Consider the following 13,386-nt stretch of genomic DNA (forward strand, 5'->3'; position numbering starts at 1 on the left):
CTTTCAAACTGCAAGCTTACATTGAAGATAGCACAAATGACAGAAGGCCACGCTCAACTCACTGCTGCAATGTGCGGTAGGTTTTCGATCCTATCTCAAGGATCGTCAAAAGAAACAGCAATACGGCTTGTGACATATCCCGTCTACACTGTCCCCGCGCAGACTTATCATAGCATCTCAAACGTAACAATAGCCATAAAACGTAATGAATCTATTCTACAATCTCTACTGTCCTTTTTCTTCCAGTACATGAAACACAAAAAACCAGGCCCTCAAACCATCAAGACACCAGCCCACTATCCGCACATCTCTCTCTCGCCACGTTCCATAGCGTCGTTGCAAGGCGCATATACAGTACAGTAGGTCTATACTTATACACGGCACGGCACGGTATCCACTTCAGATGGGCATCATGTACTGTATATATAGAAAAAGGCACATATACAAGGTTCATGTACAATGCCCGCATGCAATTGAGCCGATAAGAATCGAGTCTTTCCGGCCCTTTTTCTTTTCTTTCCGTTCTTTCGTACCGAGAAAGCTGTTTTGGCTCTACTCAGACCTGCACGATGGACTGCGCTTCGTGATAAAATACATTGTATTTACACAATGCATTTGTTGGTGGTGGTCCGCTGAGCTAATATAGTTGATCTCCCGTACAGGTTCGTCTTAAGTCGTCTGCGGAGTACGGAGACTTTCGCCCCTGCATCTGAACACGAGGAAAGGGGGGGGGGGGGGGGAAAGTGGTAGTGGACTTTAGTGGAGGATGGCACGGGTATGTATGGTTATGGTTATAGTTATAGTGTAGTATTGTCAATATCGATGAACCAGTGCAGTAGTGCAGATACTCGTACCTGCACAGCAGTACAGTACAGTACAGTAGCTCGTATCATTCGTCCACCCGCCTTCGCTTAAGGTACAGAGAGCCCGTTCGGTCACCCGTTCGCTACACAAGGTACTGTACCTTGTTGTATGCAGGGAGGGTACCGTGAAGTACGGACCCAGCGCACACGGGTCGTTTCTTGTGTCGTCGCTTTCTCTTCGCATAACTAATGTACAGTACTTGTTCACGCACGTACCACCTACAGTATGCAACCCACTACTACGCACGTGAAATGCGGCACTCGGACGTGGGACTTGGGACTTGTAGATCTCTGAGTTAAGACCAGATCAGATCACAGCTGAGAAAGAGCGAGTGCTAGCTTCCGCTCGCTTATGATACAGTATTGTGTCTCTTCCATGACTCGGCGCATTTTGTCCAGTAGTCGAATGCATATACTTAGGTGATATCTTTTGATGAGGGACGGTTGGGTTCAGAGTATTGCGCTATTTCCCAATGTCAATGGAAATCATAAGATGCTATGGTCAGACACCTTATGCTTCCCTCAACCCCCTGCGCGCAACTTTCCTCTTGCACAGCATGGTACAAAAGCACCTATGCTTATTCCTGTCCCAGCAAAGGAAAATAGGGACATTAATCTCCCTAGCCCGCAACCCAAACTTTAGCTGCACAATCATCGATAGCCCCCCCCCCCCTTAGCCTCCGCCGATAGCGTGTATGCCCATGATAGTACGTGCCTCACCATTCAAATCCAAGTAAAGTACTAGTACAGCACAAGCACAGTAGGTAGTTACATGCAAGGTCCCCACACGCACACGGGAGGGGACCTCGAGAAGTCTCGGACAATTCAGAGAAAAAACCCAGCGTGAGTTCGAGACCGTTTGGCTTTCCATCGCGTCGATCACAAAAAATACCGGATCCAAAAGTCTAAAGTATCGTGCGCGGAACAAGTCAAACGGGACGACATGCACGCACGCTCGCACGCGGCAGAGTCTCACTTTTCGCACCCTGTCTGCTTGTGCTGAGGTGCTTGTCCTTCTAGAAGATAAACTGTTGAATCGAAGAGCATGCATGATAACGGGCGAGAAGGAGAGTTGTGAGTTTAAGACTAGATCGACAAGAGCGGCTGAACAGTAGGTCCTAGCAGTTCATGAATTGTGGGTTCTCTTGTTTTTCTGCTTCTTTCGGTCCTTTGAGTTCCATAGGTGATGTTGAGATTATATCCTTCGACCGAGGTCATGCTTGTGAGTTTCTTTTGTCCTTTAGCAAGAATTAGCTGCAGACTGCATTGCAGTATGTGTCTCGGAGCTTGTCAGCAATATGCGATTTAGAATCTCATATTCACCTGCGAGAGCGCATCGTGGATCAAGACTAGTAGCCGCCGACACCACGAACCATACCCACCTTACCTACTCAGAACCCTCAGGGGCAAGGTAGGCGGCAGTACAGTACAGTACAGTACAGTACAGTATATTGCTCTCCTCCCTCAAAAACCGATGAACCAATCCCCATAAACCAACCGAACGGAAACCCCCCGAAGAACCTTCAACGCTTCCTCGTCGCAAGCTCGCAGCACGTTCAGCCTTTCAACCCACCTGACCTTATTTCTCACCCGCCCGTCTCTTATCTCAGTTCCCAACTTCGGCGGTCGACTCAAACACGGGCGCGCGGACGCTACCGGTGCTAAGCTTACCTCGAGTTTCTGAGACATCTTTGTACCTGTTCTGGTTCAGCCTGAGACCTACAGGACCTTGACTTGCCTTCTTTTGCTTTGCCTTGGGTAAGGTAGCTTAGGTGTGGCAGAGGCGATGACGGTGGGGGGTACAGTAAAGTACAGTACAGTATACTCAATGAGTGGTTGATGTCATTGTCATCATACTTATTGCTATACTACTACTACTACTACTACTACTACTACTACTACTGTACGATGTCCACCCATACTCTATCGACTCGATCGACTGACATCCATGTCAACGAACATTTCCCATCCTATCTCCACGTCGATTATTCTCCTCATCAGGTTAGTATGTACGTTTCTCGGCATTTCCGGCATTGAACTGTGAGACAACAGAACCCGGTGCGAAAGATCTTCTTTTTCCTCTCTTGCGTGCTTCTCCGTTTCATGTCGCGGCAAACGACTCAGTTTCTGATTCCCGGTGATCTGCGTGGGGTTCGTTCTACCGTTTGTAGTAGTAGTGTCGATCTGCTTTGCACGGTTCATGAATTCGTGAAGGGCAAATGCATGGTGCTTTACGCTTCTTTTCTACTACAAATTATTCCAATTCCAGAGGCAAGAAACAATGTAATCGTGTCAGAGGACTCATACTGGATATTAATGGTTCTAAAGAGAAAAAAAAGGAAATCTATCGTTCGTAGCATTTGTAGGAGAGCGAAAACGCCTTTTCAATCCTAGCAAAGTGGGACATATGTAAGAAAAAATCAACATTAAAACATCGTCACAAGCGCGCGGGGAGAACAATAAGCCCTCTAGCAGCCATTGTATCCCTTCTCCTGCCACATCTTGACACTCTTGACGGTCATTTGACCGTTCTTCTCCCAGGTAGGGTACCACTGGTTTCTAGCGTTCCAGAACTCGCTCTTGGCGTTGGGGCTACCATCGACCCAAGGCTTGCTCATAACACCATCATCGAACCAGCCGTTCGTACCACCGACGGCAACGTTGAGAATCAAGTAGAACTCCTGGTCGAAGGGAGTGTTGTCCTTGCCAGTCTCGGCCCAAGGGTTCGCAAGACGGGTACCATTGGAATCGGCAGCAGGGAAGTTACCCTTGGTCCAGAACGGAGTGTCGAAGCCAACGTACATGACTTGCAGGAGACGGGTATCAACATAGGTGAAAATGTACTTCTCAGACCACTCCATTCCGTACATGTGGAATCCGGCAGACCAAGTAGTGTGGAGAGCCTTACGCTTCTCGTTGTTTCGGAACCAGCCGTCGTTGTCGGGGTCGGGACCCCAGTGGAGAGTGCTGCTGACAATGTTGCTGCCACCCTGAGGATAAGTGTAGTTGTTGCCGCGACCCTCAGCGATATCAATTTCGCCAGATGCAGGCCAATCTCCGTAAGTGTTGTTCTTGGGCAACATCCAGATTGCAGGCCAGAGCCAATCACCGTCGGGCATTCTAGCTTCAACTTCGATACGTCCAAACTTGATTTGAGCGCCGTTCCGGGTGCTGACGCGACCAGACTTGACAGGGTTGACAATGGTGCCGTTGGTGGTGTTAGTAACAGCGACACAGTCGCTCCAGACAGTCGAACTACAGCTGCCATCCTTGAGCAAGTTGATGACATTATTGGTCTCGAGCAGGGCCTGGTCCTGGAGAGTAGGCTTGATGACAAGCTGTCCGTCCTTGATGAAAACGTTCTCCTCGGTGTTGGTGGTTTGCTCGAATTGACCATTGCTGCGGGCTCTAGTCAGCATAAAAGCACAAAATCATGATATCTTGTACATACCCAAAACCGCCGACCTCTGCTTCTTTCATCCAGATCTTCTCATTGAATCCGTTCGAGAAGTCATCCTCAAATACGACGCAGTATTGCTTGTTAGACACGGTCTGGAGGCCGTTGTAGATCAAGAATCCTGTGAGGCAGAGTCCCAAGAGAATGCCAATGCAAGGAATGATGTTGACCCATCTCTCGCGAGGATCTTTCTTGCCTAGCCAAGGCTTCTCCAATTCACCCTTCTTGACTCGGCGAGAGTGGAAGAATCTGTTTTGGGGCTGGTTTAGTGCAGTAGATGAACCCGACGCTGAAACAGGCACTGATCCGTACGGGGTTGCGAAAGGATTGGCCTTTGGCGCAGGAGTGATTGCCTCGCTTTCCGGAGTACCAGGTCTGGGGGTGACATCTGCCGTTGTGATGGCGGTGCCATTGTGACCGTCCATGATTGAAGCGAGTCCGATGCTTGTAAAGAAAGTTGTTTACTAGATCTGCACAGATACTACTATGCCCTCGGGTCTAGTGTAGGAAAGATATAACACAACAGAGTCTGAAGATGGATATGTTGTAGGAAAGAAAGGAAAGAAACGGCGATGGAAGGCAACAAATATGCCATGAGCTCTTCCGAGGTGGGGGTTTTGAGCAACGTGCCAACCAGAGTTTACTGTCTCAAACCTTATGAGCCGACCGATATAGCACTGACCTGATGAGCCGGAGGCGCGCCTGGACTGATGCTTGAGATAGGACGCTACCGTTGGGATGGTGGCTAGACAGAAACGGCCTGAAGAAACTCACTATCATACCGAAAGCCATTCTGTGACCGTGCCGAATACGGTTAAGATGCACTTGAGCTGCACGTCTACCATGCCAACTTGCAAGGGTTGTGCCGACTAAAGTCAAGCACTCACTGCCGTCGTAAGGTACCAAGGTTGAAGATTGGCGTATTGGGGCTCTGGTGTTGAGAAGCGACACTAAAACAGTAAATCGAAAGTGCCTTGGCCTACAGTAGCGCCCGAACAGTCAAAGGCCCCCCAACGCCACTTCTTGTTTCGGTCCAGAGCGAAAGTGAACCACCATAGCCAGCCACTGCTTGCATTGTCATTTCACTAATTCCCACCACTTGTACCAACCTTAACCTTGGCGGGTTCCTTGTTCCTGCGCAAGTCGCCGAGAATCCACACCTTGTTCAGCTTTCAGCGCACTCAACACTTCTCCTGTGAACGAGAGCATGCGTTGGTCTGCGCCACTTAATCAAGCAGAGATATCTACCAGGCCGTGGGCTTATATTCGCGAGCCTACTAGCGAATCTATGCTTGCATACATCACTCAAAGACACGGGAGGATCCAGCTGATCTATGCTGGGTACATTCCTTTGCCGAAGCTGGAGCAAAGTCGATAAGACTCTGGTATCAGTGCATCACGGACACCGAGTTGGCGAAAGCTCTCCCACTCGTTCGCTGTTGATCTTGATGATGATCCAAAGTCATCAGGAGTCCATCATGGCACCGATAAGATGGATCAAGCTGATTGACGCCCGGGCCAAAATTCGCTGATCATGTGGAGACCGTCCGACACGAAATGTTCTCGATCTGTGTTCGTTCAAAACCTTGTTCCATCGCCATGCTTCCAGATGTGCAGACGTCTGCGTCGGACGGATTGTGCTTGCTCTGCGTTCACAAGTAGTTGACGTTGCCCTTGACTCGCGATGGAATCTCCAATAATACTTTTACAGTGCATGTCGTATTCATCACACTACATGCTGTACACCGGAGCGGGCATCGAACAAAGTGATTCTGAAAATCGAAATCGTACACAAGCCATTAATAGCAAGCACGCATCAGAGCCGACGCAGCGGTCTCATGGTCGACCATGAGCAGAAGGTCCAATATATCCATACCTGCTTTTCAAGGCTTTTGTGACCTATCAAGATGCAGGGCTGTAAGCGACTGCGATAGGTAACTGTAAATAGATCCGGGAGCCCCTAAGCAAACGGAGAATTTTTCTGTTGTCCAAAGACCGGGACACCGGAAGAATGCATAACCCTTCATACTGCCATGCACAAATAGATGCCGCGAGTTCATGTGTATTTCCCAGAACGCCAAGACACTCAGGCTACCCACCTACTGCGCTATATCGCCGAGGCACGTCGAAATCCCCCCGGACGGACCATTCCGACCAACCGCATTCTTCCCCACCTTTATACCTTACCCCACCAAGCAACGAGGAGCAAGGTAAGGTAAGGTAGACACCTGACGTCTGTTTAGGAGATGACTTTGGAGATGCCTCACCGGATGATGCTATGTCTGAAGCTATGAAGTATGTCAAAGGGCATTACCGAGGCACTCCTCGCTGGGATTCGAGCACTTCAAGCTGCATCAACCGTAGTTTCTAATCTTCAATGCTTTCTCTAAGAACACCTTACACTTCAACATAGTAGTATCGTACAGTGCAAGCTGCACCATCAGATTGTGAGATGTCCTCTTTGAGTACCCGTGGCTTTCTCCGCACGTTCAAACATCTTTCCCGTGGTGCTCGCGTCTCCTGTGCACCTGCACAAACGACAGCGAGACTCGCAGGCTCCCCTCGCCGCACTTACTCACCGGTTTCGACACAATTAGCTGGAAGAGCTAACTTCTCTACCACCATGATTCCTAAAAGTGATGCAATGGCGGCTCCGGCGCCAGCACGCGACTATGATCAAGAGATTGTAGACATGGCTTCATACATACATCACTACAAGATTGACAGTGGTCTAGCTGTAAGTCGAGCCACACTGTCACAATGGCGCGCCGAACTCAATATGCTGACCTTTCCAAGATCGACACTGCTCGGTTCGTTTTCCTGGATACTATGGGCTGCGGACTCAAAGCTCTCGAGTTCCCTCAATGCACAAAATTGTTGGGTCCAGTAGTGCCCGACACGGTGGTGCCGAACGGCACAAAGGTCTTGGGTACTCCTTACCAGCTTGATCCTGTGTTGGGTGCATTCAACATTGGTGCCATGGTCAGATGGCTCGACTTCAATGACTGTTGGCTTGCAGCTGAGTGGGGACACCCCAGTGACAACTTGGGAGCTATTCTAGCGGTTGCCGATTGGATCACAAGGACTAACAGAGCCGGTGGGAAGCTCGGTAATGGAAAATTGTTCACTGTCAAGGACATCCTCGAGGCTATGATCAAGGCACACGAGATTCAGGGCTGTCTAGCACTAGAGAACTCGTTCAACAGGGTCGGTCTGGATCACGTTGTTTTGGTCAAGGTGGCCTCGACTGCCGTGGTCAGCCAGATGCTTGGTCTATCCGAAGGACAAACTCGCGATGCCATTTCCCAAGCTTGGTGTGACGGTCAGAGCATGCGCACATACAGGCACAGCCCCAACACTATGAGCAGAAAGAGTTGGGCCGCCGGCGATGCATGCGAAAAGGCCGTCAATCTATGCTTGAAGGTAATGAGAGGTGAGGGAGGCATGGCTACGGTATTGAGCGCTCCAACTTGGGGATTCTACGACGTCAATTTCAAGGGCAACTCCTTCAAGTTTCAAAGGCCTTATGGCAGCTACGTCATGGAGAACGTGCTTTTCAAGGTGTCCTATCCAGGTATGATTGACAAAGTCACAACAGGTCGAATAGATACTGACGATATCGCCTCCAGCCGAGTTCCACTCTCAAACCGCCATCGAAGCAGCCAAGCGAATCAACGCGAAGCTTGCAGCCATGGGAAAGAGCGCCAAGGACATCAAGGATGTGACAAACCGCACGCATGAGGCATGCATACGCATCATCGACAAGCAAACGAAGCCCATGGACAACTTTGCGGATCGCGACCACTGCGTACAATACATGGTGGCGACTATGTTCGTCTTCAACCGCCTCGAGGCTTCCGACTACACAGACAGCTCCGAGGCGGCACAGAGCGAGCTTGTCGAGTCTCTGCGAAGGCGCATCAAGTGTGTCGAGGACCCTCAGTTCACCGCAGACTATCACGACCCGGAGAAGCGCACGATCGCCAATGCGCTTACGGTGGTCTTGAACGATGGAACTACAATCGAAGAGGAAGTCGTTGAAGCACCCCTCGGACACAGGCTGCGCAGAGAGGAGGCCAAGCCAGAGATCCTTGCCAAGTATGAGAGACACCTGAAGCCGCACTTTGACAAGTCCAGAGTGCAGGAGCTGGTCGACCTCGGCAACAACCCGGAGAAGCTCTATGCCATGGAGATTGATCATTACGTTGACCTCTATGTCAAGGACAAGATTTTGTAGAGGAACTTAGAGTGTATCCAAAACACGTCGAGCGTTGTCTCGAGTCGTTGCCATATTGCAGACAGAACATTGTTCGCGTAGTGAAGGCGGGGTCTCCGGTGCCAGTGCTGTCCGTGGCTATAACCGGGGTGAAGAATCATACTTTGCGGTGGACTTTGCGTCCGGATTGTGGGGTTGAAAATGATGATCTGGTAAGTAGGTAAACATTGGGAAGAACCGTGAACAGAAACTCGATCACGGCGAGCACGAGCATGCAGTGACGCTGTCAGCTGAGGAACAGTACTGTATGGGAGAAGGGTCGTCATACAGTTCCTGCATGCTACAGCAAATACAATAATCATATCCCGTACGAACGAAGACCACCGAAAAAAAAAAAAGTCGAGATAATTACGGCAAAGGAGGTCGGAAACTCGGGGTTAAGGGACCACAAAGGGTTAGGCGCACAGTTCCGGGTTTGGGGCGAAAGTCGAAAGGTGCGGATAAGGATGGCAGGATGGCGGGCGGCGGGTCAGCAAAAAATAATAAAATCGTGTTGAAAGTCTCAAGCCCGACAGTTTTTCAATCTTTTGCAGGCTCTGTTCCTTTGTAAGCCGCTATTACTGCGCTACTACTTATCTCATATATACCTTATCTTTTTTTTCACATAAGGGATCCCCCTCTCACTCTCTCTTCCACCCCCCCTCTCCACTCTCCACTCTCCACTCTCTTGTCTTTTCATTTGGTGGTTGTGCATTCGTCCGAGTTGACATCTTACTCTCGACGAACTATTGCAAACACAACTACGACGCTGTTCTTCGCCGAGCACGTCCGCCAGGCGCCCAATACCCGAAGTCTCATAATTCAGCCTGACCGCGCCCCACTTGAAATTTTGCTTGATTGAGATACCCCCTGTGCGTTTATTTTTTCCTGTGTTTGGCCGACACTTTCTCAATTCCGGCTTTTGCTTGATTTTTGCTGTCGTCTTGTTTTTTCTCTCGCTTTTCTACGAGAAAACAGATGCCTCACCAGGAATCGCCCCCGATGGCTTCTCCCACTGTTGTTACGTCCAAGAGCGCGCCTCCTGCCGCCGAGGACGTGGCCGCAATCACCAGCAGCATCTACTCGTCAAAGACCTCGCAAGCGGCGCTCGACGCTGCCTACACGCTCACCGATGTTCTGCTGAACTCGGTCGGTTTCCGCGGCCTCGACCAGTACGATGTGCTCAAGGAGGTCAAGGCAGCCGCTGCCAACAAGAAGGACCCCGCTCGTCGTGAGGGTGCCATGTTCGCTCTCGGTGCTCTTTTCGAGCGCTTGCCCCCCAAAGAAAGAGTCAGCGAGATCATCTTCCTCACACAAGAGAGCCAGCTCGTCGTGGCCGCTCTCGACGCCATGTCCGACAAGGGCTCGAGCGTGCGCGAGGGTGCGAAGTACGCTCTCGACACTCTTTTCGACCAGCTCGGCCCCGAAGCCAAGGTCCTGGGCCTTCTCCCCATCCTGAACAACTACCTCAGCAAGAAGTCCGGCAAGTGGCAGGGTACCGTCGCGGCTTACGAGCTGATCGGCCGCATGGCCGACAAGGCCAAGATGGGTATGGGCAGCCTCGAGGAAGAGACCGTCAAGGACATTCTGCGTGACGCCATGGGCCAGCAGCTCCAGGTCCTGATTCCCGTCGTCGAGGGTGGCATGCACGATCTCAAGAACGAGGTCGCAAAGCAGGCCGTCAAGACGATGAACTCGCTCACCACCCTCCTGCAAAACGACGATGTGGCTCCCCGTATCCCTCTGCTGGTCAAGGCCATGGAGAACCCCTCCACCGAGTCTCTCCAGAAGGCCATCCACGCCCTTTCCCAGACCACTTTCGTCGCCATTGTCGACTCTCCTGTCCTTGCGCTCCTGACCCCTCTCCTCGAGCGTTCTCTCAACAGCCCCACCACTTCCCAGGAAGTCACTCGTCAAACCGTCGTCGTCGTCGAGAACTTGACCAAGCTCGTTCACGACCCCAACGAGGCCAGGACTTTCCTTCCCAAGCTCAAGCCCGGTACCCAGGCTGTCCGCGATCGTGCCTCTCTTCCCGAGGTCCGCGAGATCGGACAGAGAGCACTCGATGTCATCGACAAGGCCATGGGCGAGCAGGCTGACGCTGTCACCAACAACGCAATCTCGAAGACCAGCGCCTCCGATGTTGCAGCTGTCATCGAGGAGAAGGTCAAGGCCAACGGCGGGCTCCTTCAATACACCGGCGACTCCGACCTGTGGGCTCTTGCCAAGCCTTACCTCTCCGCCATTATTGCTGTGGACGTGAACCTCCGCAAGCTCGACCGCATTGCTGCAAACCTCGAGCCCTACCTCATTCACCTGATGAACGACGGCAAGGCGGCTGCCACTGCTGAGGCCGTTCACCAGTTCTACGTCGAGGAGGACGTCCGCAAGTTCGGTGCTCCCGCCCAGGTCGACGACGGCGAGACTGAGATCGTCAACGCCACTTTCTCTCTCGGTTACGGTGGTATGCTTCTGCTTTCCCACACCAACCTGCGCCTCCTCAAGGGTCACCGCTACGGTCTCTGCGGCCGCAACGGTGCCGGCAAGTCCACACTCATGCGCAGTATCGCCAACGGCAAGCTCGAGGGCTTCCCTCCTCAAGACGTCGTTCGCACCTGCTTCGTCGAGCACAACCAGGGTGAAGACGCCGATCTTACCATTCTGGAGTACGTGTCCAAGGATCCCGAGCTTCAGGCCGAGGGAACCGACAGGATCGTTGCCGTTCTCGAGGAGGTCGGCTTCAGTTCCGGCCCAGAAGGCCGTCAGTCGCACAAGGTCGGCTCTCTCTCCGGAGGATGGAAGATGAAGCTCGCTCTTGCTCGTGCTATGTTGATGCGCGCCGATGTTTTCCTGCTCGACGAGCCCACCAATCATCTCGATGTTGCCAACGTCAAGTGGCTCCAGGAGTACCTCAAGACCCACACCGACATCACTTCGCTCATTGTCTCTCACGACTCTGGCTTCCTTGATGAGGTGTGCACTGACATCATCCACTACGAGCAGAAGAAGCTCGTCACCTACAAGGGTAACCTGGCCGCTTTCGTCAAGGTCAAGCCCGAGGGCAAGAGTTACTACACTCTTTCGGCATCTCAGGTCCAATTCAAGTTCCCTCCTCCCGGTATCCTCACTGGTGTCAAGTCCAACACTCGCAGCATTCTCCGTATGACCGACTGCACCTTCACCTACCCCGGCTCATCCAAGCCTTCTCTCTCCAACGTCAGCTGCGCGCTCTCCCTCTCTTCGAGAGTTGCCATCATCGGTGCCAACGGTGCCGGCAAGTCCACCATGATCAAGATCTTGACTGGCGAGAACGTTCCCCAGCAGGGTAAGGTCGAGAAGCACCCTAACCTCCGTATCGGTTACATCAAGCAACACGCTCTCGAGCACGTTGAGATGCACTTGGAGAAGACCCCTAACCAGTACCTGCAATGGAGATACGCCAACGGTGACGATCGTGAGGTTCTGATGAAGGCCACGCGTGTCCTTACTGATGAGGACAAGGCACAGATGGAGAAGTACGTCGACGTTGGCGATGGCGTGCCCAAGAGAGTCGAGGCACTCATCGGAAGACAAAAGTGGAAGAAGAGTTTCCAGTACGAGGTCAAGTGGGTTGGCATGCTTCCCAAGTACAACACCATGGTCTCCCGTGAGACTCTTACCGACTTGGGCTACCAGAAGTTGATTCAGGAGTTCGATGACCACGAGTCCAGCAGAGAAGGTCTCGGTTTCCGTTCCCTCGAGCCCAAGGTCATCTCCAAGCACTTCGAGGATGTCGGTCTCGACCCCGAGATTGCCAACCACAACGAGATCAGCGGCTTGTCTGGAGGTCAGAAAGTCAAGGTCGTGCTTGCCGGTGCCATGTGGAACAACCCTCACTTGTTGGTTCTCGACGAGCCTACCAACTTTTTGGACAGAGACTCCCTCGGAGGTCTCGCTGTGGCCATTCGTGACTACAAGGGTGGTGTTGTCATGATCTCCCACAACGAGGAGTTCGTCGGCGCTCTTTGCCCTGAGCAATGGATTGTCAACGATGGCCGTCTGACCAGCAAGGGTCACATGGCCCTCAACCTCGATCGCTTCGAGGACAGCACCCCTGCCTCGTCTGTTGTCAGCTCTGCAGTGCCCTCGTCGACCGCATCTCCTATCGGCAGCGCCGCTGTGAGTGACGCAGAAGGTGACATGAAGTTCAAGGCCAAGAAGAAGAAGAAGATGACCAAGAAGGACAAGAAGGATCAGGAGGTCAGGAGAAGATTGAGACACAGTAAGTTACCCTGTCATGTACACGTTCGTCAGTTCTCAGCTAACACGCAAAAAGTTGCATGGTTGTCCACTCCCAAGGGAACTCCTCACCCTCCCGATACCGATGACGAAGAGTAGAGAGTTTTACGGCATGATACGGCGTTAGGTTACCGGTAGAAACAATTAGAGGTTGGGCATCAAAAATTGCATCTTTCATGTTTAGTCTGTCTACACAGATTGCTTGGCTCAGTTATTATGCGAGTCGATAGTTTTCATGTACAAAGTCGTGTTGCACACGCGATCGCACTTTTTGCGATGTATGAATTTACTTCTACTATCAATGTTGTTGCCTCGGTGTTTCTGAAGTGTCTTGATATCGAGTGACCTTGCTTGTGCTGCCAGTCTTGGTAATTCGTAGTTCTGGCACAGGGATCCGCGTAATATGGTCGAAAGCGCAATCGATCCCCGCTGTTCACCTGCACTCTGCGTATAAATACATCTTTATGCCGGTGATCGCTCCAGCGCAGAGTCATTTTGGCACTTCCCAACCCACTCATGTCGTCGTGTGTCGC

The 13,386-nt window shown here is 51.7% G+C and overlaps 3 protein-coding genes across 5 annotated transcripts; 2 read left to right on the plus strand and 1 right to left on the minus strand.

Annotated features, from left to right (window-relative positions):
- Nucleotides 1-3,331: 3,331 nt before the first annotated feature.
- AAFC00_003574 (uncharacterized protein) lies at nt 3,332-4,745 on the minus strand (the record flags this gene model as incomplete). Of its 2 annotated transcripts, XM_069343065.1 has the most annotated exons (3): nt 3,332-4,262; nt 4,315-4,569; nt 4,633-4,745. In XM_069343065.1, the coding sequence occupies 3 exons, from the start codon at nt 4,743-4,745 to the stop codon at nt 3,332-3,334; spliced, it is 1,299 nt and encodes a 432-aa protein (XP_069200880.1). The 2 variants fall into 2 exon arrangements, with proteins under 2 accessions (XP_069200880.1, XP_069200881.1); XM_069343066.1 differs by having other exon boundaries at nt 4,315-4,745.
- Nucleotides 4,746-6,772: 2,027 nt separating this feature from the next.
- AAFC00_003575 (uncharacterized protein) lies at nt 6,773-8,557 on the plus strand (the record flags this gene model as incomplete). Of its 2 annotated transcripts, none has more annotated exons than XM_069343068.1 (3): nt 6,773-7,057; nt 7,117-7,894; nt 7,950-8,557. In XM_069343068.1, 3 exons carry the CDS (start codon nt 6,773-6,775, stop codon nt 8,555-8,557), a joined length of 1,671 nt encoding a protein of 556 aa, XP_069200882.1. The 2 variants fall into 2 exon arrangements, with proteins under 2 accessions (XP_069200882.1, XP_069200883.1); XM_069343067.1 differs by having other exon boundaries at nt 6,944-7,057.
- Nucleotides 8,558-9,553: 996 nt separating this feature from the next.
- AAFC00_003576 (uncharacterized protein) lies at nt 9,554-12,952 on the plus strand (the record flags this gene model as incomplete). Its single annotated transcript, XM_069343069.1, has 2 exons — nt 9,554-12,836; nt 12,891-12,952. The coding sequence occupies 2 exons, from the start codon at nt 9,554-9,556 to the stop codon at nt 12,950-12,952; spliced, it is 3,345 nt and encodes a 1,114-aa protein (XP_069200884.1).
- Between the last annotated feature and the right edge of the window lie 434 nt (nt 12,953-13,386).

Source organism: Neodothiora populina (assembly GCF_041146345.1).
Source record: "Neodothiora populina strain CPC 39397 chromosome Unknown canker_contig_16, whole genome shotgun sequence".
Classification (NCBI taxonomy): domain Eukaryota; kingdom Fungi; phylum Ascomycota; class Dothideomycetes; order Dothideales; family Dothioraceae; genus Neodothiora; species Neodothiora populina.